Source organism: Callionymus lyra, chromosome 15 (assembly GCF_982586985.1).
Source record: "Callionymus lyra chromosome 15, fCalLyr1.hap1.1, whole genome shotgun sequence".
NCBI lineage: Eukaryota > Metazoa > Chordata > Actinopteri > Syngnathiformes > Callionymidae > Callionymus > Callionymus lyra.
Window position 1 is genome coordinate 10,665,083 of NC_141832.1, and position 23,147 is coordinate 10,688,229.

Below are 23,147 nucleotides of genomic sequence, written 5' to 3' on the forward strand. Positions count from 1 at the left end.
CGCCTGCAGCTCCAGCCATATTGGTCCAGCGTCGATGACGTCACGACGGGGCGCCACCCCTTTAAGTTTGCAGCGTTGTCACATCAGGAACACTGCTTCTGTTTGTGTCTGTGACCATGTTGGGAGACGAGATAGCTTCTCTATAGCGGTCCTCGCTGCTTTTACTTGCTTTTCTTTTCTTTTTTTTAAACTAGATATTTATTAATTTATTGCTGCAATGCACGGCCTCGCCTGGCTTCACGCTGCCCTGCTGCTGTCCTGCTGCAGGGGCGTTCAGGGCTACTTCGCGGAGGAGCGGTGGAACCCCGAGTCCCCGCTACTGGCTCCCCGAATCCTGCTCGCCCTCATCTGCAGGAACTCGGAGCACTCGCTGCCGTATTTCCTGGGCACCATTGAACGCCTGGATTACCCCAAAGACCGAATGGCGCTGTGGTAAGTCGGTGAGAGCCGCGGTTTCCCGTCGGTCAGTGAACGCACCACGAAAGTTACGTTTCAAAACTTTTTTTTTAAAAACAATAATAATCCATTTTCTGGTTCAATAGAGCGTGTAAAGAGTTTAAAAAGGGGGTTGAAAAAAAGGATAACGAGACTATGAAGTCAAACTTAAGCTGTTGTTTAAGTCTTACTTAAAAAACGAACGGACTAGCACACGTTATTACACAGTAATGATCCTTATATAGGGTTTATACGGGCGTTTATAAGGTCCCTGCGCATCCGCAGACTCTTCAGGAAGACATTGATCTGTATACGTGGAGGGGGAAAAGGGGGCGGAATTAACTCTTGGTCACAAGAGGGGCTGTATGGTTTTGTCTTGAAGCCCAGAAATTCTAAACATGGTGGTCGACCACGACTGACATGACTGTTGAGTCTCAATTAACTCCTGACAGCAGCAGAGGCTTTTCTCAACCACCAGATCAACCGATCCCTCTATGTTATCATTTTTACATTGTTATTACTACTAGAAAGTGTTATTTTTGGAAGGTTTATATCAAACTAGTGACCCATTTTTTCACTGACCATGATGCAGCACTCATTCACAAAACAGTTGGTGTAATAGACATTTTATTACTTACATAAATAGTCTTAAAAATGTGGAAAATAATCAGAACGTCTTTCCATTATGATCGTAGGTAATATTGCGACTCATACCTTGGACACCATCCCAATACTCTCGAGAAACAATTAACCAGTTGTATTCATTCATTTTATTAGAATATTGAAACTAATATATTTTCAATTGCTCTTATTAAACCCACGATACTCTAAATTATAGAAAAAGTGGTCAAATTCTGCGTTTATTTAAACCAAACCAATCCAAATGCATATACATAAAAGGTGAAGGAATGTGGTTTGTATCCAAGAAAAAGTGTGATTTGTAGTAATTCTACCCATTTTACATTTTATTATGGCAATTTTAAACAGAAGCTTTTTTAATTGGGAGCATATATAGGTCAACGTTATCTTCTTTCAAAATGTCTTATTTTGAAATAACTATAACTTTAAATCAACCAATTATTTTCAGAAATATAAAGACGTTGTTATATTTCATTAAATTTGTAAAGCAACACCATATATCCGGCTGACTTTGAAGCTATTCTCATATGCTGGTGACATTTCTTTTTTTCCACACTTCACTAATGAGTTGAACTGCAGGGGATGGGAGGTGTTTGTAATGACAAGACAACATGCTTCAACAGCCCACCCAAGATTAAGAGCTATACGCTGTTGGAATAGTCTGCAGACAAGACTTAAATCCTCATTTTCCCATCTTTGAATGACTTTAAATGGCTCCCATTTTTGTTTCTCAGTTTTATTACTGTTGTGCATATAAGGAATGGGATTTTAATCTTGTTTTGACATGTTTTGCTGCAACTGCAAATACATCTGGAGGTGAATTTAAACAGATGTGGGTGGTTTTAATGCCCCGTAAAGAGGCCGGATCATTCATTTGCTTTTATTAGGAGACACTTGCAAACATGGGAAGGACTTCTCAGTGTGACTAAACGTTCAACTGGGCTTGGTATACCATTCTGGTGTAGTGTTTTAGCAGGCTAATGTGGTGTTCCTTCACGTCTGTGTGAAATTTGTCGATCCATTCCAGCTTGGCTCAGGTGCTGTCTGGGAAAGGGGGGGCTGTCATAAGTGATGGCTGAGGACAAGAATGAGCAAGTGTCTTGATTATTTCCTTTTTCTTTCCCATCCAAGATAAATCATAACCATTGAGGGTTTTTTTTCATTGTGCCTCTTGAAAATTGTATCCAAAAGATAGCATCAAGGACCTTCGCTAACACAAGTTATCAGAGGAGCATTCAAGCCTGTGACCTTCTGTATCTCAAATACCGAGTAAGCAAGTCACAACACCACACAACCGCTACACAAAACTGTAAGGAAAATACCTACTTCAAAACAAAGAAGACTGATATGAAATGCGCATCCTAAGAAATAGACAAGACAAACCACTTCGTTAGCATTGGTGAAGGAACTTCAAAAAATATAAGAAGCCAACAAAAAAATGTCAGCCCTTAATTTTGATAAATGCAATCTTGGACACGTTAGCCACATATGCTATTTTTGTATTAACTAGCGCAGTCAAAACTCTTGTAAAGTATGGAATGTGTAAGTAGTTAGAGTCAAATTAAGTTTGCTCAAAGGCTCGTTTTAAGACAAAAAAAAAAAGAATTGGGAAAGGACCAAGTTAAGTGAAATCCTTGAGGATTTGGAACAACAAACTAAAAAAATATTAGGTTACATAGAAGTGACGGGTGAAATGTATACGCACTGTTGTGAATCCACACATACGCGTATGAGACTACACAAGGTCGACGAGGTCTTTAACAAGTCTGTGAATGCATATAGATCAAGCTCCCTGTAGTATTTTTAACCCATTTTTGCTTCGACGGCTGCAGACAATGAGCCTCCACTACTGTTCTTGACACCCTAGAAGTCTTGCTTGTGATGGTGGCGTTATGAAAATATTCCCTTTATCTCATCAGGGTAGCAACCGATCACAACATGGACAACACCACAGTCATGCTGCGTGACTGGCTGGTGAAGGTGCGAAGCCAGTACCATTACGTGGAGTGGAGACCGAAAGAACATCCCAGGTGGGAGAGTTTTCTAGTCGGTGAGCATTTCTGTCAGTGACTGGTAATAACGTGAATGTATACTGCAGCCACTACCCGGGCGAAGAGAGTCCAAAACAGTGGATCGACGTCCGCTACGAGCACGTGATGAAGCTCCGGCAGGCGGCACTCAAGTCGGCTCGGGAGATGTGGGCAGACTATTTCATGGTGAGTTTAAAAATATAAACAATACTCTGGTGTGGTAAGAATAGAGTTCGTGCATGTTTCTTAGACTGCACTTACAATGTCAGCCAAGGGACTTGTAAGCACTGTTGTGTAAGCATCACAAGCACCATCAATAACGCTGAAATGTGAGGGTTATATTTTTGTCTAGATGGCGTTTTCTTGTGCCAGCTTTTCTTCTCCAGCCTAAACCCATGTTTTCAACTGCAGCGCCATATAATTTGGAGGGATGCTTAATCTAGAAATGGCAATCATTTTGCAGCGAGTGTCTTTGGAAGTCGTCCGAGTTTCTATCCTATAAACAGTCGTTTAGCAAGTCTCATGCTAAATAATACTGTGTTTAACTTTAAACCAAGAAAACAAACACATGTGGCGTGCAATTGTCTCTAATCCGAAAAAGGTGGCGGACTGCGATAACCTGCTCACGAATCCAAACGTACTCTGGGACCTCATCAACGAGAATAAAACCATCATCGCTCCCATGCTGGAATCGCGTGCTGCCTACTCCAACTTCTGGTGTGGAATGACCTCTCAGGTGTGTTAACGGAATCCAACATTTTCAAGCACCTTTAATCCTAACGGGGGTCACCTTTTGCCAACTCAGGGTTACTACAAGCGCACGCCCGCCTACCTTCCTATCAGGAAGCGTCTGCGAAAAGGATGTTTTGCCGTGCCCATGGTGCACTCCACCTTCCTGGTGGACCTCAGGAAGGAGGCATCTAAGGAGTTGGCCTTTTACCCACCAGACGAGGAGTATAGCTGGGCCTTTGATGACATCATTGTGTTTGCCTACTCTGCACGAATAGCAGGTAAAGTTTTCAAAAGTAATTTGATGTTTCCAGAATTCCGTAGTGTAGTACATAACAAGTTTTTGCGTGCTTTTTTTAAAAATGCGCATGGTTTTTGGCGTCCTGATTGGCTAAGGGAGAACCACATACGTGTTCTGCGTCCTGATTGGCTAAGGGAGCACAGAATGCGTTCGGCTAGCCAGATTCACATAAATGTTCAATCACTAGCAGTGTGAATCTGAAGTACTGTATCTTTGCAAGTTTTCTACCCGAGAGGAACTGTGAAATACACGTGAGGTACTGGTAATAATTTCTTATGCGTCAAACCTCTTGGATTGATTATTAAAATTAAATTTGTTAAATATGTTTGGGCTTGAAAACAGGTTTTGATCTTTGGTTTCATTTACTAATATTGTACTTGTTTGTTTTAGATCTGCGAAAGTTTGAGTGTGTTTAAAAAAAATAAAAAAATAAAAAAAAGAGTGTGAGAAAATGTTAACGCCTGTCTGAGTAGAGTGTATAAAAGTGTGTGGTTAGGGGTTTTACGGCCTTAAAAAAAAAGTTTAAAAAAGTAAAAAATAAAGCTTATTACTTTGTGGATTGCGGGTTATTTTTAGAACGATAAACGAGGGACCACTGTAGTACCGGAGGGATTTCTAGGTGCCAATCCCCAATACAAAAAGGTCTACGATATGAAATGGGTGCATATCGATTAACTGTATGGAGAAAGAAACAATTCAAGTTTCACTGACTTACGTCTTGTCTTTTACTCAAGACTTTCTTTTGTTCCAACAGATGTCCAGATGTTTATATGCAATAGGGAAACCTATGGTTATTTCACTGTCCCACTGAGATCCCACAACACGTTGCAAGATGAAGCCGACGGCTTCGTGCATGCACTTTTGGAGGTCAACGGTTAGTATTGGGCGTTTATTTGAGTACAACCTACATTTTCAAGGATCAATCATCAATTTTTCTTTGACATTATAGTGCGGAATCCTCCGGTGTTGCCGTCCCCGAATGTCCCGCTTCCTGAAAAACATCCCGACAAAATGGGCTTTGATGAGGTGAGTTGGCTTTCATAGACGATTATCTGCGACGGCTATCTTGAATGCTTACTGGTCGTCTCCCATCAGGTCTTCATGATAAACCTGGAGAGGCGGACTGACCGTCGAGATCGTATGTTGAGAGCTTTGGACGATCAGGAGATCGAATGTAAAGTCGTCGCGGCCGTTGATGGAAAGTAAGTTTCAACCTCACGTCAACGCTGCGTCAGCACAAATGATCACTTCTGGTTCTATTACTTCAGAGCAATGAACATCAGCGAGGTTCATAAAATGGGAATCCACATGCTCCCCGGATACAGTGACCCGTACCACGGTCGCCCGCTGACGAAGGGAGAGCTGGGATGCTTTCTTTCTCACTACAAAATCTGGACTGAGGTAAACACAGCTAATAAACAACGAGGGATAAAGAGAGTACAGCGCTTGAGTGACGTTGTCTCTTTAGATCGTAGAGCAGGGCATCGAGACCTCTCTGGTCATCGAAGACGACCTGCGCTTTGAGATCTTCTTCAAGCGTCGCCTGATGAACTTGATGAGTGAAGTGGAAGACGAAAGACTGGACTGGGATCTCATGTGAGTTACACACAGTGGTCAGTGATCACGTTACATTTTTTGGCTACACCAGGTGTGTCTGACTCAATCCCACTGGGGAGGCAAAATCTTTTAACGGATGAGGTCGCCGGCCAAACAATATGTATTTACAAAGTTGTCTCTAACAGGAAGTACCATCCTGACAAATGCAGTTGTCTTCAAATACTAAATATATATTAGCTATCTCTAAGTTTAGCCCTACCTATCTATCACTTTTACTATTATTGGAAGTCTCTGTACAAGTGTTGACATACATTGTCTTGTTTACTTATCTTAAACACTGGTATCTTTATGGGTCACAATGTGACTTTAATTTTGAGTCAATCATCAAGCAGGCCACATAAACTGATTTGGCGGACCCAGAATTGGCCCCCAAGCCTTGAGTTTTCTGAATTTAATGTTGCAGATGTTTTTAACTAAATGTGTCAATTTTTCATACAAAAAAAAGGCCCACAAACTTCTACATGTACTTAGTAATGTGATGTCTTGAAACGTGCAATGTATTTATAAGTTGCCTCAAACCTCATGAAAAAAATAAAAAAAAATGAAATCACGATAGTTGTTCATCAACTCACTGTGATGGTCAACCATCATCGCTAGAAATAAAGGGTGTGTCCCAAATCGCGCACTTCTACACTTAATATTTTGAGTGCACAAGTGCATCCCAGTGAACAATTTGCAAAAATGTAGTGCGCAATGGGCGCTCAGTTAGCATACTTAAATGGCTGGAAAATTGAATGTGGATCGATGGACACTTTCCACGCTTAACGGCCGCCATCTTAGTGACGTGGATGATGCTAATACACTAAATAAAACACAAATTTTACCACAAAACAACACCAGTACTAACAAAATGAAACACAACTTAATAACCTGTTTCAATTGGTGAAAAGCGCCATCAAGTGTTAGTGATAACGTTCCAACAGCTGGTTTGCGATCAGCGTTAAAAAGTAGTAGAAGAAGAAGCTGTCGAGTCATTTCCGGTAAGTGTACTACCCTGTTGAAATGTAAGCACTCCAAAAGTAAGTGCTCTCTTACAGTGTACTGTAAAGCAGTGCAATTAGAGACGCAGCACATTACATTACAAAAAATACTGTTGGTTCGTTTCTGTTTTATGATGTTTTCTTCACTTGTGAAGTGTCAAATAAATGTAAAAAAAAAAAAAAGATAAGCGTCACAAATATCATTCAAGTAAATTTGGCTTAAAATTGTTGTGACAGCTAGAAATGTAATGAAAAATCTTCTTTAGATACATCTGAAATGTTAGGTCAGAGGGATGACTCTTTACAGTAAGAAGATATGTCATGACATATATTATTGGTCAAAATAAGAAAAAAAGCAGCTTGATTAAGAAATCTTTAGATAATATTTTTTTCCTTTCAGAGAAAATGACAAAAAACAACAACTAAACGCCTTCAATAAGCAAATATCATAGAAGTTCTCGCCCTGAATGCATCTCGACTAATCTGCTCTACCGTCTCCGTCCCTCAGATATATCGGTCGTAAAAGGATGCAGGTGGATCACCCCGAGAAAGCCGTGCCCAACGTTCACAATTTAGTGGAAGCCGACTATTCCTACTGGACTCTCGGCTACATGATATCACTGCAAGGTGCAGAGAAACTTTTAAACGCTGAGCCGTTGAAGAAAATTTTACCAGTGGATGAATTCCTCCCCATCATGTTCAACAAACACCCTGTGTAAGTCATCCTACTCTCGACACCTTGACCTCACCCCCCTAAACCCCCTTTTTTGTTTCTGGTTAACCAAATCCTTCTTTTTTTTAACAGGAAGGATTATATGACGCATTTCCAGACACGGGATCTGAAAGCTTTCTCTGCGGAGCCTCTACTGGTGTACCCCACCCACTACACGGGCGACTCGGGTTACATCAGCGACACAGAAACCTCCACGGTGTGGGACAACGACAAGATCCGTACGGACTGGGACAGGGCGCGCTCGGGCAAAACCCGGGAGCAGGACACCATCAGCACCGAGGCGCAGAACTCGGATGTCCTCCAGTCTGCTCTGGACACCACAGCGCGAGAGGAGCTATGAGAAGGGACTGAAGCCAAAAAAAAAAAATGATTTCAACTCCATTATTTGATACTTTCATCACAGCTGGGATGTGACACGACCTATTATAGCCCTTCTATTCTGGATTTCTGTTGCATTAAAGGCGCTAGACTTGTCATATGGATGGCATTTGCAGTACGCCAACATCTGTCTGTCATACAGAATAGAAATACTCGAGCGTAACTGACATCACACTGTGAATACTTTCAACAAACCTTCTATGACCGGTGACTGAAATAATGCCTTATGACAACAGTGTCGAACTCACACCAACAATTTAAAAGGCAGGCCACAAAACATTTAGTGTGAGTGGTTGAATTATTTTTAAAATATTTCTATTAAGTGTAAATATAGAAAACATCTTAACAGGGCTTGTAACTCGGCAGTAAAACAGCAAGATAAAAGATTCCTATGGATTCCTTAATTATCTCTGAACACCTTGTCGTATTTTTTGTCTAGAAAGCGTTTTTAACGCTGCCGTCTCCAACATTTCACCATTGATTCAATATTGCCTTCTTTATTTTTAGCCTTTAAAGTTGCACCATATGAATTATCTGTGTGTTTTCTAGCATGAGTGTGTGAACATGATGCACAATTTGACTGAACAAAAAAATATATCAAATCGCTTCCGACAGTCTGTCTCGCTCTTGTAATTCCTGCTAGAGCGCCTCCTAGAGGCTGGTAACCTCTTAAAATCCATACATTAGCTGCATTGTATAAGTAGCAGTTTAATGTTAGGAAATTACAATAATTTCAAGATAGCGATGCTAATTTCTATCTTTAGTGACTTCATGAAAGAACGAGTTGCTTCATAAGGTTGGTCTTTTTTTTTGAGTCAACAGGGCATTTCTCATGTTTGCTTTTTTGAGATATTTTAACCAAAGCGTTGCTGCCTGGATTCTACCAAGATCAATCATTTGGTATTTGTTGAAGGGTCCCCTTCATTTCTTCACCATCGCCAACAACAAGTGCCGGTGAAGACTTGAAGACTGGAAATGTTATGTGTGTATGATGGAACTTCATGTGGTGCCTGTTCTTTTAAAATCATGCCAATGACAATTTTAAGCAAAAGTCGTTGACTTGCTTTTATTTCTTTTTTTGGTCATCTATGATTTTCTTTTTCCTTTCTTTTCAGGGGGGGGGGGCTACATTGTATATGTTCTTCTGTACAGGAAACTGTCCATTTCATTTCTCTAACATAGAAAATTGAGGATTAAAATGACTGACATTGATATGCAAACCTTTAAGCGAGGATAGAACAAGTCGAGTGAAGAGTCTCTACTCTTTTTTTTTAATGATAAAATAAAGGTCATCTGTCTTTTTCTACACATAATTCAGTTATCATTTTGTCGCTTCTACTCGTTTTTAAAAGTCTAGGAGCATCAACTTATGAAGGTGGAGCTTGCAAAGACAGCAAAAACACACTTCCTCTTCCTGTGGTGTTGAAAAAGTTGGCCAACTTTACCAGATCATTCTCTGATCACACGCAGCACGATTGAAACTCTCCGCCTTCTTCTGTTTTCAACACCATCATTGTTGGGCGATGTCAGCTAAGAGGAGTGGATCCAGCTTTTAAAAAAATGGAAGAGGATAAAAATAAAGGTTTATCTGAAGCAACAGGTAAGAATTAATTGTTTGGCAGTTTGATTAGATTCCTTCTTTTGTTCAATATTTCAAACTTTGCTCAAATGATGATTGTGAAACATCCTTGTGGTTGCCTGCATGGTTGCAGCGTACAGTACGTGTGAGGGCATGTAGCTGGATGATAAGAGGTGCTAGAATCACACTGGCTGCCAAACTTCCTCTTTAAACTTTAAATCTCACGATGCACCATTAACCATTTGTAGTAAACAGACACATGAATCACATTGGAAATCTAATCTAAAGTTGACATGATCCTCCTAGTTAAGTGGCATCTTAAATGTGCACGTTATGTGAATTAGAATAATGTAAAAGGCAACAGCGGGTTCTTTATGTGTCATGAAAATAAGTTGAAAACAGGATGTGGTTGACTGAAGTGCAGACGTAGGTTAGAAAGTACTTCTATTCTTTCCATTGAACTCAACCGAAGCAAATGTAGTTTAAAGTGTTAAAGTAAAAACTTAATTTTCAAATGGGCCAAATTATGTCCTGGGAATTTTGTCAAGGGCCTTTAACTTTTCTATTTTAAAAAGGTCTTTAAATGCACATTATTTAAAAACAATTACACATGTTGGTGAGAAAAAAAAGTATACCATTAAAAATATGTAAGGTAAGAGTGCAAAACACATTTTATGATGAGGTTTTTCAAAATAAATAATACGTAAAAACACATATATACTTAAATGTTTAATATATTCAGTGGAAACAAAACATTATTTTTTTGAATTTCGTTCTTTAAAGGAAAAATTATTTAAAATGCCAAATATCTAAGGAAGTGAATTTTAAATTTTGATTTCAATACAAAATTTTGAAGAAAAGCATGTAAAAATAAACATTAAAAACAACACTATCAAAAAGGGAAAAAAATGTACAGTATGTTGCCAAAAAACGACTCTGAACATATGTGTCTATAGAAAAATCATAAAATCTTAGGAAATAAAAGTTATTGTCATATAAAATATTATTTATCAAATAAATAAACAAAAACAACTGCTACTTTGAAAGTACAACATAATGTTTTTTAATTATCCACCGCTAGATCAAAGTTTTCTATATTCGTCTTAAAAATAACTAGAATAGTAATTTAATTTTAGTTTATTTTTTTCTTCATTTTTTTTTCTTCCTTAAATAAATGCGATGTAAATATTAGTAAATAAAGTTAGAATAAGAATTAAGTCACCAAAAATGCTATCACTACAACTGCCTTCCACACTTTCACGTGAAACTACAGTATACAGAGAATTCATTATCCAACACTCAGATTTTCAATTCTCTCGTTCCAGAAGCGAACAGGTTGCAGAATGAAACGAAAACAAAGCGATACAGTGAGATCATCAGAGATTTCGATAATCTGGACTTATTTTTGATTTCTTCGTAAGTATATTTCTACATGTTCTTTAATGTAATTATAGGCTCTTTATCGCTTACCATTTTCTACATCCTTATATCTATTTAATGTAAAATAATATAATAAAATACACAGCAGTAAGGGGGTAGAAAAGTACATACCTGTCGTGATAGTTTTAACTCTTTGTAGATCCATTCTGTATATTTCTTTATATTTATTCTTCCTGGTTCTGCAGCTCGTATCTGTCCAGATAAAAATAAAGAGAGATGTTAAATTGCCAGATCTGTTTTAAAGTGTAAAGTAAAATCTTTGTATGTCTTCAGTGATACTGATGACCTTTCGTCAGACTCATTGCCTGAGCCAGTGACTCCATGCATCCCTTCCAAGAGTAACGCTCAGACCGGATCAGCAGATGTTCTTGTAAGCATTTATATCGATTGTATTTTTTGATTTAACGTCTGCAGTATCGTCAACGTTTTGTGTTTTTTTGTGTGTGTTTATAAAAGGTGTGTGCTGTAGTGGAAGGTGAAACGGATGGAAATGCATCAGGTATTTTGAGTTTTGTGTCATTCATTTAACTCACATTTTTTCTTGTATAAATGCGACTTCATTTTTTTTATTGAATATTTTAAATAAAGGTTTTCAATGATTACAAAACTGTATTAATTTAATAAAAGCGCAAACCCGGGATTCTAGTAGGATTTTTAACAGTTGCTATACTTTGAATTAATTTCAAAATAAGTTTGTTTTCATTGTTGGCATTGAAGAACATACAGTATACCATCCATTTTTATGTTGTTTCTATCATCACAGAAACATGAGTGTATATTCAGCCAAAAAAAAAAAACCACTACAGATAATAAAAAAAAGATCATCATCCCAGTTTTCATGAGCTTTAAAACATTTTTAATCTTCATTTCTAATTCAAATATTTGTCTTAAACATAAAATCCCAAAGCTGATCACAAGAAAACTGAATTTTTCAAATTAACATCATCTTTAATTTAACATATTGACGGTACAGTTCATTCACAGTTGTCGGCGTGACAATGTTTAGGTGAAGTAAGGTGACGTATTTCAGGCGAGGGTTCAGCCAACAGTTGTCATGTAAAGGGAAGGCTCCAGGAAACTGATTTAAATGTAATCCGGGGGATTCACCTTTAGGTCAGCGAAGGTTCCACCTCATCTGAGAGATTGTGTTAAGAATTGCGTCCGTTGATCTAGTGTTTGGTTCGGGGGTCGTGATCATGTCCAGTAGCTTTTCTGCGGCACTTGGGTAAACTAACTTGTTTAATTTATTAAAGACCTGAGTTGTAATGGTCTCGTAACGAGATTAGGATAACCGAGTAGATTAACCGAGAGACATCTGTACTTGTATTTACCTCGTCACCGGTGAGGAGCATGTCCTGGTCACAGAGGAGCGCTCGTGTTCTGCCACATTTTTCAACTAAATTTCACTCTCAGAAGACGATATCAAACCCTAAACGTTCATCTTGTATGTTCTGTGGTTGATGACATTTTCAGGTGGTGGAACAAATATGTCTTAACTTAAAATCCACTGTAATTTAAATCAACCAAAGTCCGGCTATGTCTGACTAAAACACAAGTGATGTTTGAATCTCATCTATTTGGGAATAAATCCTCAAGATTTTGTCCAGTCAGAAACTGTTAATGAGCTTAAAATAGAACCCTAGCTTGCGCTCGAGGACGAGTATGGATACCCATGGGCCCGCTAACCCCTCCATACGGTCCCACAGCAGGAGGTAAACCTCTCTAGATGCTACTTTAAACTCGGCGTCTCCGTCGGGGTTAATCCACAATCGTAAATAAACGAGGCTAGAGCCACGGAAACCGCTTGGTGCTTGATTTCTTAAGGATCTGCCTGGAATCTATTCTTTTTTTTTTAGACGTTTTTATTCATTTGTGGACTATTATGGCTATTTTTTTCAACTAATATAAACTCTTAGTAATGATAGGTGTTTGTGTTAATTGATTATTGTGGGTTATATTGGGAATATCTTTCGCTGGAATTGTGGTTAAGCCACTGGCGATTTTCCTGATAACTTGGAGAAGCGTTTGGATTCCTTGAACATCCACAGATGGCATTTCACAGTAGAGCGAGCGGCAGATCTGATCGAGCCTTCGAAATATTTATTGGAATCCACGTGAAGCCTGGGAAATCTTGAGATCGTGGAGCCTGCAGTGATGCTGATGTACTCCGTCCCAGCCCAGGAAGCAGACGTGGCCCTGTGTCGCTGCGAGAATGGAGTGGAGACGGCGATGCAATACGCCAAGATGTGGTGCCGTTACGCAAAAGATCTTCTCGCTTGGATGGAGAAGAGGATCAGCTTGGGTAAGACCAGAGTCTTCGGTGTTTTGTTAGGTTTGCGTCACATTCAAAGGATACAAAAGTGACGTCTCTGCATGACGGTGCATTGTTCCGATGTCATCTGAGGGACTGATGTAAAAGTAAAATAAATAAACTATTTATACAATTGAACTTTCAACAGTATGATGCCCTTATTTAATCACCTTTAAGGAATTTTAACTGAATCAGATTATTATTTAATATGCAGGTATTATACGGACTAAACACAGAACACCTCACAATTATTTAGCAGATTCAAATACTTTTTTAAAATTAATGATAACTAGTTCAACTCTTCTACTTTTGCATCACTTTTCCTCATTGAGGGTTTTGTGATTTATTGTTAAAATAATTTGCATGGTGGGAAACAGACTTTTCAAAAAACTTTCTATAAAAGGCATGTTGCAGTATTTCCAAGATACTGTATCAATTAAGTTGTAATTAATCCAATTTTTATTGTTGCCATGGTTCTTTTATGGTTCATTATGTTTTGGGTGTGTGTATGTGTAAAATCAAAATAATTATATTTTTTATGACATAACATGCTATTTTTATTTTTGGGCTGTAATTCACTTCCAGTTGCTGGACGGCAGCAGTCATTACGTCCTCCGCAGCTAAAGGAACATTAAAATCCCGCAAGGACTGAGAACGAGAGGATACAGTCGACTCCAGCAGCTTTTAAGGCTGATTTTTGAACTAACAATATTATGGTTTCAAACAAACAATCAGTTTCAACTTTGTCAAAAGTTCAGTTTTCTGTAAATTCAGGTCAACAGGTTCAGGACCTTTTTTTGTCATCAAGTAGCTCTTCTAAAAAAAAAACTAAATGTTTTCTGTTGGTGTACAGGAAAGTAGTTGATTACAATAATGGACAAAACACAGATATTTTGGTCCTTCATTTCACATAATGGGAATTTTGTCACATTAAGTTTAAACAAAACGTTGTTGTGATGTCATAGCAACCCCTGAGCCCTGACTTCAGCGCGACAAGTATAGAGAAGCTGATTCAACAAGTGCGTGACAATATGGGTGCATGCTTCAGTGACCCCCGGTGAACTACACAATTATCACACACGCTAACAGCAGGATGAGATTAAAGTGTAGATTAACAGGCTGGTACAAGGTGATGCGGTCCAGGAGACATATGGGCGGCTAAGATTCGGGCTGAGGCTGCTATGCTCTCCAATAAAGAAGAACTAAGAGCTGTGGTGGAACATTTGTCAATAGGATTTGATGAGTAACATAGGGTGTGGTTCGGCTATTGGGACTTATGCAAAAACTAAAATAAAAATAAAAACTCCCCGGTCAATATAATCAAAGAGAATAAACAATAGACGAGAGGTGAAGTAGAAGCTAAACAGGAAGAGAAGAGAATAAACACAATGTGGGTGATAACAGCAAAAGAGGAAATCACAAGACGATCTTCTGTTGCAACGTATAAACAGAGAAGAATAAACACATCAGGAGTTATTCGAACCTAACAAGTCTTTATTTGTTGACAGAGCAAGAGTTTGCCAAAAATGTCATCAAGACATCCGAAGGAGCGAAAGCAAGTCTGGCGTCGCAGGTGGGTTTAAATTACACAACAATAATATAACATCAATAATGAATAATCACAATAACGATTTTGATAAAGATAAAGTCATGTATGAGGGAAATAGTCTTTTCAATGAAGCAGGAATAAATTAATGATTAAGATTCTTTTCTCTGATCCCTTCAAGAGAAAAGTAATAGATAATAAATCTAGTTTGATTACAGTTTAAAATAGTTGGTTACAGTTAAAAACTGTTTGATTACAGTTTAAAATGATTTGATTACAGTTAAAAATTGTTTAATTTCAGTTCATTATATTGTTTGACTAAAAAAACTGACTATGGCAGAACAATGTTTGATTACAGCTAAAAGAAGTTTGATTGTATGTGTATGACGTTAAAGAAAACAGTGTATAATTCGAGGTGTACGACTGAATCAAACCTACAACTATAGTGTAAATTATGTAAAGGCAAGATTTAAATCTGTTACATATTTTAATTAAGAAGAGGTTTGCTAAATATTGAATTGTACATCTTAAACTGTGTTGTCTAGGATTCAATGCCTCTTCGGTACATCTACGCAAAAGCACTTGAGCAAGATATAAATAACTGTGTGTCCTCAAGAAAAACAGCAGAACTTGTTCAGAACCGTTGTTACCAGGTAAGACTAAAGCATCCCCAAAAAAAAGCGGAAAAAGCAGTTCTAAAAACATGTTTTCCTGCCCAAAGGCTTTGTCTTCCAAGAGGAATGAAATTGACAAGTGGTGCAGAGAATTCAAGGAGCAGTGGGCTAAAGGACAGAGGAGGATGGTAAGCCGCTCTTCCTGAATTCAAAGTGATTTATTAGAAGAAACTCCAGTTTAAAAATCGATGTTCAATGCTTCCATCTTCAAGAATGAAGCCATCTCTTCGCTGAAAAAGGCGAGGCAGCAATACTACCAGAGATGCGAGGAGCTGGAGAAGATTAAAGCTTTAACGGCCAAAACTGTCGACGACACACTCGGAATAAAAACACTGGACAAGAGGAGGAGGTCTAAGGATGAAGCCCAGTCCAAGGTGACCTATTATTACCCTCATCAAATGAGTTCAGAGAAGACCATTTTGAGTTATTTTTAAACTGCCAGCAGGTGATGGAGGCGGAGCTGCTTTACAGACAATGCGTGTACGACGCCAGGATCCAGCAGGACGAGCTGGTGAAGGTCAAAGAGAGAATAATTTCTCACATACGCAAGCTCATCTGTCAAGGCGACACCGTACTTCAAGAGGTTGGTGTGAAAACATCAGTCTTCTTAATGCGTTAATGAAAAGACAGGTTCTAGTCTAAAAATATGTATGAAAATCAGATCCATCAACCTATATTCGTCCTAAAAAGTAGATATTCATAGAGTAACAAAGAGACGTAATGTCGCAGGTTGTCTTAGGTTGCACTATTTTTAACTTATTAATATTTATATTTATACTTCTTATATATATAGATTCACTCTGCTGTGCTTTATAAGGGTTGCCAAGCAACGACAATTGAATAGAAAACTCCCCGTTTGTTTGAAATTCAATCTAGAAAATATCCGGATTTTTCTAAACTAGCTACTCTACATGCAAAAGATTTGTTTTTCTACCATCAGCCACCGACAGAAATCAAAGCCAAAAGGTTTTTTTAACCGTTTAAGAACCATGATCAACACGACAAACTCAAGGCCCGGGGGATAAATCGGGCTCGTCGTCGGATGGCTTGTTCAAAGTCAAATTAGAGTTTCCTGTGGATATCATGGTCCTTAAAGATGCCATTGTCTGGAGATTATCGATTCCAATAGTTATACAGAGACGTCCAATAACAGTAAAACTGAGGTTAAAGGAATTTGATATTCCAAGTTCCAGGTTGTATAAATATACACTATACGATACTAAAACAACTTAAGGTTTTTGGCCTCATGTTTATTTTAGTTTGACAGCCCTCTGAGATTTTCCGGTAAGGTTTTCAGATACGTCACCATTTCCACAAATTGACATTATGTGTCCTCTGTTTGTTTAAGGCCACAGTCAACATGTTCTACTACCAGAGACAGCACACAGAAGCTATTCCACTGGGGTATCAGAATCTGGAGTTGATCTGCAGATCAGCAGAGCCGGGCGAGCCTTACCTAAGGTTCATCCTGACCAAGCGACGGCCTGAGCAGCCCCTTCAAATATTCACCTTCCAAGAGTTTGACGGCCAAGGAAAAAGGTATAATAGACATTCATTGAAAATAGTCAGTGCATTGATTACAGCAGGGAAGAAGGTACACATCTATGATTTAATTTAAAAGTAAATATTAAATCTTGATTTGCAGGATCAAACGAAAATCCAGCAATCCTCTCAACCTGGTCCAGGATGCGTCACCAGATGGAAGCCCCAACAAACACCCAAGTGAAACTAGTGAGGACTTATGCTAATAAAATAATTTTAGATCTTAATTTAATACATTGTTGTTTTTTTAATCAATATCTTTAGGACGCATTGGGTACAGTGACAGCGAGAGTATCGGCGGCAGTTTGGAATCTTTGTCTAGTCCTGGTAAGTTTTAAATCAAGCTGGTTTCTGTAATGGCCAATGTTTATTGTGTTCTTTTTGTGTAGTGCACACAAACAGGAGGATACACAAACCCTTGTTTTTAGAAGACCTGGAGGATCGAGAGAATGCGTCCGAATCAGGTTTGTTTCTAAACCTTTTCTTTGTAAAACATGAACCGTCAGTTGGAAAATTGCTTTTTTCCCCCCCAGAGTGCCTCGATGGTCCACAAGTCAAAGTGCGCACACCTTCGAAGGCTACACTTACACACCGGCTCAGGAAAACCAAGAGCAAGATGGTGAAGTGCAAACAGTGTGAAAACTACATTGTCGTCAATGGGGTTGAATGTGTGGAGGTGAGCGTTCAAGACTTAGAATAGACTTGGTGAAAATGGTGAAGGAGAAACTCTAATGCAACACCTCTTACATCAGTGTGGCCTGGCGTTGCACAAGAAATGTATGGAGGTGTGTCAAACGGAGTGCGAGTTCATCAAGGGGACCGTGTTTGGAATCGACCTTGCGGTGCTGTTACGGGATTCGCCAGACGATGTGCCGTTCGTGGTTCAACAGTGCACCTCCGAGATCGAGAGTCGTGCACTTTATGTTCAGGTACTTTTAACAACAACCTCTGGTCTCGACCGGCCATGACGACAGATGTTTTAAGACTCTTTGACCTGTCTTTTGAAAAAAAAAAAAAGGGAATTTATCGTGTCAGCGGGTCCAAGCCACGTATCCAAAAGATCTGTCGGGCCTTTGAGATACACAAGGAGCAGGTTGACCTGTCGGAACTGTCACCCCATGACATCTCGTCGATACTGAAGCACTTCTTCAAGGAGGTACAGATAACTGCATTCATCCTTTCCAAAGCTAATCTAAATGATGTCTCTTTGTGGTGATCTTGGTGAAACACTTTAGTGACAAATGGTGTCATGAGTAAAAAGGGCTTCTGAAACACAGTGTGATCAATTATTAAATTAAGTAAAGGCTTAACTTGAAAAGGTGAACATAATGGCATGAATGTTAGCAGAAAAGTTCTAAAGAAAAATGGCCAACACACTGAACATGGCAGATATAAAGATTGAATTATGATTTGAAAGACTTTTAATGCTAAGAATGTTCTTAAAGGTTTGGCAACCATTTTATTGAATGTATAGCTTCCCAATAGTGGCATCCATACACCTTATCTTAAGACCATTATGAATCACCAAATCCAAAAGGCCAACACATTACTGTGCGTTGCCTTTTGTTCGATTCAATTTTTTTCATATTGCTTACTTTCACTTTTGGTATGATATTATGTCTGCCAAGTGTATAGCTACATAATCACCTGATGTGTTTAGTAAAATGCTCCTGTAGTTTGTATTTTCCCCCGAAACACCAAAACAAAATGTATGATAACAACAACCAAACATATTCTTCTTGGGTTAATACAGATTAAAAGACAAGAGAAAAAGTTATTATTGTTATCCAAGATAGCATCTATAAATAAATACAAATACATAACAAAAGCTCAACTCTAAAAAAGCTATTTTTCTAATACTCTTTTTTTTTTATTTTATCAACAATTATCCTTCAGCTTCCAGAGCCTCTACTGAGTTTTGACTTGTACAACGACCTCATCGCGGTAGGAAAGACTTTACAGAACCAGAGCGAGAAGCATCCAGACACTAAAGAAGTCCTGGAGGTGATTCAAAGGCTGCAAATCCTCCTGCAGACACTCCCGCCTTACAGCTACAGCACCTTACGACACATCATATTTCATCTGCAAAGGTGAGCTTAGAAACCCTTTTTTTGCAACCGAAGATTAGCCATGACATCATTTTGTGTATTTTATCTCTCTAGAGTCTCAGAAGATCAAGAGAACAAGATGTCGGCTTGTAACCTGGGTATCGTCTTCGGGCCGACGTTATTACGACCCGCTGTAGCTCTGGACGTGCCCATGACAGCCTTGCTGGAGACCAGCTACCAGGCTCTACTCATAGAGTTCCTCATAACGCACCATGGCAAGATTTTTGGCCTTCCACAGAGTTCCCCCGCATCCGAGGTGACGAATCAACCTCTTCCCGACGATCCTCAAAGACATTCCCAAAATATGGATGAAGTTTTTCCACGACCGCAGAATGAAAGATCCACCAGGGAACGCCCGACCTCACTGGAGGTAAGATATGATTGTGCCAAAAGTTCTAACAGCTTAAAACAAAGCTCAATCATCTACACTTAAGTTTAACGCTCAGGCATGTGACAACCTGGGGAACCTAATGAAAGACATGGGACTTTACACTTGAGCTACTTTTCTCTTTAATTTACCTGTTGAACTAAGAGCATTAGCAGTCTAACCGTCAGGATTATCACGCTGAGCAACTGCTGCTTTGCTTCCACTTTCACTGCATGTGGCTAACCCCCCCACCCCAATTTGAATGGTACTTCTGGTTAAGACTTATTAAAACTTCCTTCTCTCTGTATGCTAACAGTTATGGTAGCTAAAATAAGTTCTTCCATATCCAACCAATTAACAACCTACTTACTTATACCGCATCACCTCGCTTCATTTCTGACATAAATCCAGTCACTCAATTTGTGTTATTTCACAGACTCGAACAATGAAGAGAGAATCAAGTGAGGGTTATATATCTGACAAGTCTTCATCCAATGAGGCAGTGGACCAGCTCAGCCCAGAAGCCAATGAGAGAGCAGGTAGGCGTGATTATAGTGACAAAGTACATCTTAACAGTTTTTACTTTTGATGTATTTAGCTCTCCATTAAATGCAGAAAAAAAGCAGCAAAAAAAACAAAAACAAATAAATGAACAACTCGTAACTCTCAGAAAATGATTGTAAAATAACACGGTCTTTAAATGAGTAGTTTACATACTATAATCTAATTCAGAAATACTTTAATAATGTAGGGTTCTGTGTAACTCAGCATCTGGAAAATGAGTCAGTTGACACAACATCATTGTGTTTTCGTGTAAGCCTTACTTCCCCGTTTTCTTCTTCCTCGGTCTATCTTTTGTTTAACGTTGACACTTCCTTCCACTTTTTGGAGTTTCCTAAAAGTTTTGTTAGATTAAACATGCTTCATACAATATATATTTGTTTACATTTAAGTACTGACAAGTTGTAGTTTGAGCTACACATCTTCCTATTTGTATGTAATCAACTTTTTACTTCAGTTTCCTCTCTGTTCTTGCCTTCTATTGCATCTAAAGCAGCCAAAGAGTGTAGCTTTAATTTGTGTTTTTATTATAAAGTTACTTTTAAACAGCATAATATGGTATAAATTTTCCAATTTCATTGGCAAAAGTTAATATTGGATTTGTGCTTTTAAGATACATTCTGTAAATCACATCATGCTATACATTATTATTTAAAAAACTGTTATTTAACTCAACTGTTTAAGTGTACGTACTATAATGTCATGAAGTCCACTAACTAAAAGTGACATCTTGAGTAAAATCAAGTACAATCTGATAAAAATGTATATGAAATGCAAACTATAATCGATTTACTTTAATAAACTGTAGTAGTTGTAAATGTAAAACTATAATTTCAATGTATAGCAGCATATAGACATTAAAATAAGTGTTGCTGATGATGTTTTCATGATGAGTACATAATGAAAACCTTCCTCGTAATGTTTTTTAAATAATATCTAGTTTATCCAGTGATACATTGAACTATACTTTATATATATATACTTTATACGTATATATATATATACATATATATAAATAAATAAATAATATATACATTTTTATTATTTATCTTGTCCTTTCTCTTTATGTTCTTGTTTTTATTTTATTTTGATTTATTTTTTATGAAAAATTGCTGTATTTTCTGTGGCTATTGGATAAAAACAATTTCCCGAAGGAGACCTCCTGAGGGATCAATAAAGTTTTACCTTACCTTAATAAAAGTGCTCACAACAATAAACTTAGCATGCTAACGGTAGCTAGCTTATGCTAGCACTATGATTCGACATTAATATTAGTAAGTAAGTAATTTATATAGAGCTTTTTTTAAATATCTGTGTAACATAACAGGTTCCTAATATATATAGTTTAGAGATTAAAACGAAGCGAAATTCAATACGCACCAGAAACAGGCTAGCATTGTGTTAGAAATCCAGATCCTTGTGTATTTTAAGTTTACTTTTATGACTAACTTTGTTCCAACTCTTTCTTCTGTGCAACAGTCGTGGCTGTAGGCGTCGCCTCAGATCGCGCTCGAGCAGAAGCCGTAGAAAACGCCGCACAACCACGCCATCGCTTCACCAGACAGCCGGTCAAGTATCACCGGAACCAAAGCACGGGACTCCCCAACCCGGTCCGTATCACCAGACAGAACACCGACCCGGACCGGAAGGAAAGTCCCGACAGCAGCCGCAGCCCGTCCCCGGTCGTGAGAACCCAGAAACGCCCCGAGGCTTTGAACATCCATGGCGACGACAGCCGCCGATCTATGCAGGTCATCGACCCGGCGGACGACAAGATGGACGCCCCCCTGAGTCCTAGAGAAGTCGTGGAGTACATGCTGGGGATCGACTCCATGCAGTCCCCGACCGCCTCCCGCGCGACGGCGTCCAGTCCGGAGACGGAAGCGAAAAACTTTTCGGGTTGCGGACAGAGGAGGGCGTTGTGTCAGTCGCCGAAGACGGTGGAACGCCACGTGACTTCGCCGGCGCAGAAGATTCTCTCGGGTCTCAAGTTGAGACGCAGCCATTCGGGGAAGGATGAGCAGCTGTTCGTCTGATGTTTGGAGTCACAAACTTTAGCTCGGCTTCCACGAAGAACGAGTTAATGTGTGCATAGTGCAGGTTTTTAAAGCCATTTCAGAACTCGCACTGGTACAAAATAGGAAACGTTCAACACAAGATCAAACTATCGCACCATGAAATCATTGAAAATGTGTAATGTTTAATGAAAGTTTAGAAATAATTGAGAATCATGTAATGAAACCTATAGATCTTCACATGTAAGTAAGTAAGTAATTTTTATTTATATACCGCTATTCCAGACCAGGGTCACAAAGCGCTTAAACAATCAAAACAATATTCAATAAAGTATATACTTTAAAGATCAAGATAAAACTGATAACACAACAGGAGTTCCAGAAAATCAAGGAAAAGCCTGAACAAATAAAAACGTCTTAAGATGTACAATAATTGTTGAATATGTAACAAAAGTTTCAGTCATTATAAAGTGTTCTTTTTTTGTGATTTTAAATAACAATTACTGTAATTATTATTATGATAAATTGCTCATAAACTTATTTGTATTTAAAATTAAACAAAGTTTGCAGATTACATTTTAGTAGTTTCTTGATGTTGTTTTGGGTATAATCTATACCTAAAAATATACTAAAAACAATTTCCCGAAGGAGACCTCCTGAGGATCAATAAAGTTTTACCTTACCTTATAGTTGTGTTACGGTCAAAGTGACATCAACAATTATACACAGAATCAAGAAAACAACTCACAAAATGGATCAGTTGTTGCGACACGTCTCTCTTCATTTCCGTTGATTGACACCTGCTGTGCTGACACGTGACCTTTCAACTGAACAGATAAGCGGATACTGCCCTCTACCGTTCGACTGTATATAGCACCTTTCCTAATGAAAATGGCCAACAACAATTTTAGACATAAATCGTTGCAATAAATCAATAATTTATAATGGATGGATGTGTTATTGGCTGCTGGACAAAATAAATTCTCCTCCGGGGATCAATAAAGTATATATCTATCGACATACAGTATGTATTTACTTTGTTAGAGGTATAATTCCGGAAATAAAAAAATAAATATGCGTATTAAGTATGAGTATTAAATATGTATCTTATCTTTCCAAAGCATTTATTCTTGTACATATTATTTTTTACTTTTAAGATGCA

General features: G+C 38.4%; 2 protein-coding genes across 3 annotated transcripts; both read left to right on the plus strand.

Moving 5' to 3' along the window:
- Positions 1-77: 77 nt before the first annotated feature.
- On the plus strand, positions 78-9,148 carry colgalt1a (collagen beta(1-O)galactosyltransferase 1a). The gene is made up of 12 exons (XM_087808886.1): positions 78-432; positions 2,994-3,104; positions 3,173-3,290; positions 3,706-3,840; positions 3,910-4,114; positions 4,889-5,008; positions 5,084-5,160; positions 5,230-5,336; positions 5,403-5,535; positions 5,603-5,730; positions 7,240-7,446; positions 7,537-9,148. The coding sequence occupies exons 1-12, from the start codon at positions 218-220 to the stop codon at positions 7,802-7,804; spliced, it is 1,824 nt and encodes a 607-aa protein (XP_087665012.1). The 5' UTR covers positions 78-217; the 3' UTR covers positions 7,805-9,148.
- A 79-nt stretch (positions 9,149-9,227) lies between these two features.
- On the plus strand, positions 9,228-23,005 carry gmip (GEM interacting protein). Of its 2 annotated transcripts, none has more exons than XM_087808882.1 (21): positions 9,228-9,442; positions 10,747-10,837; positions 11,135-11,231; positions 11,318-11,360; positions 13,038-13,163; positions 14,681-14,745; positions 15,264-15,371; positions 15,440-15,520; positions 15,605-15,766; positions 15,835-15,975; positions 16,741-16,931; positions 17,038-17,123; positions 17,199-17,261; positions 17,324-17,398; positions 17,468-17,610; positions 17,687-17,863; positions 17,953-18,090; positions 18,831-19,024; positions 19,097-19,412; positions 19,846-19,948; positions 21,450-23,005. In XM_087808882.1, exons 1-21 carry the CDS (start codon positions 9,403-9,405, stop codon positions 22,004-22,006), a joined length of 2,997 nt encoding a protein of 998 aa, XP_087665008.1. In that variant the 5' UTR covers positions 9,228-9,402; the 3' UTR covers positions 22,007-23,005. The 2 variants fall into 2 exon arrangements, with proteins under 2 accessions (XP_087665008.1, XP_087665011.1); XM_087808885.1 differs by having other exon boundaries at positions 15,838-15,975.
- The last annotated feature ends 142 nt before the right edge of the window (positions 23,006-23,147 follow it).

Coding starts and splice junctions, on each gene's coding strand:
- gmip (XM_087808882.1), top strand. CDS start 9,403: ATGGAAGAGGATAAAAATAAAGGTTTATCTGAAGCAACAG. Junction 11,361..13,037: donor AACGGATGGAAATGCATCAG/GTATTTTGAGTT, acceptor ACTCCGTCCCAG/CCCAGGAAGCAGACGTGGCC. Junction 14,746..15,263: donor AAGCAAGTCTGGCGTCGCAG/GTGGGTTTAAAT, acceptor TGTGTTGTCTAG/GATTCAATGCCTCTTCGGTA.
- colgalt1a (XM_087808886.1), top strand. CDS start 218: ATGCACGGCCTCGCCTGGCTTCACGCTGCCCTGCTGCTGTCCTGCTGC. Junction 3,105..3,172: donor AGACCGAAAGAACATCCCAG/GTGGGAGAGTTT, acceptor TGTATACTGCAG/CCACTACCCGGGCGAAGAGA. Junction 3,291..3,705: donor TGTGGGCAGACTATTTCATG/GTGAGTTTAAAA, acceptor AATCCGAAAAAG/GTGGCGGACTGCGATAACCT.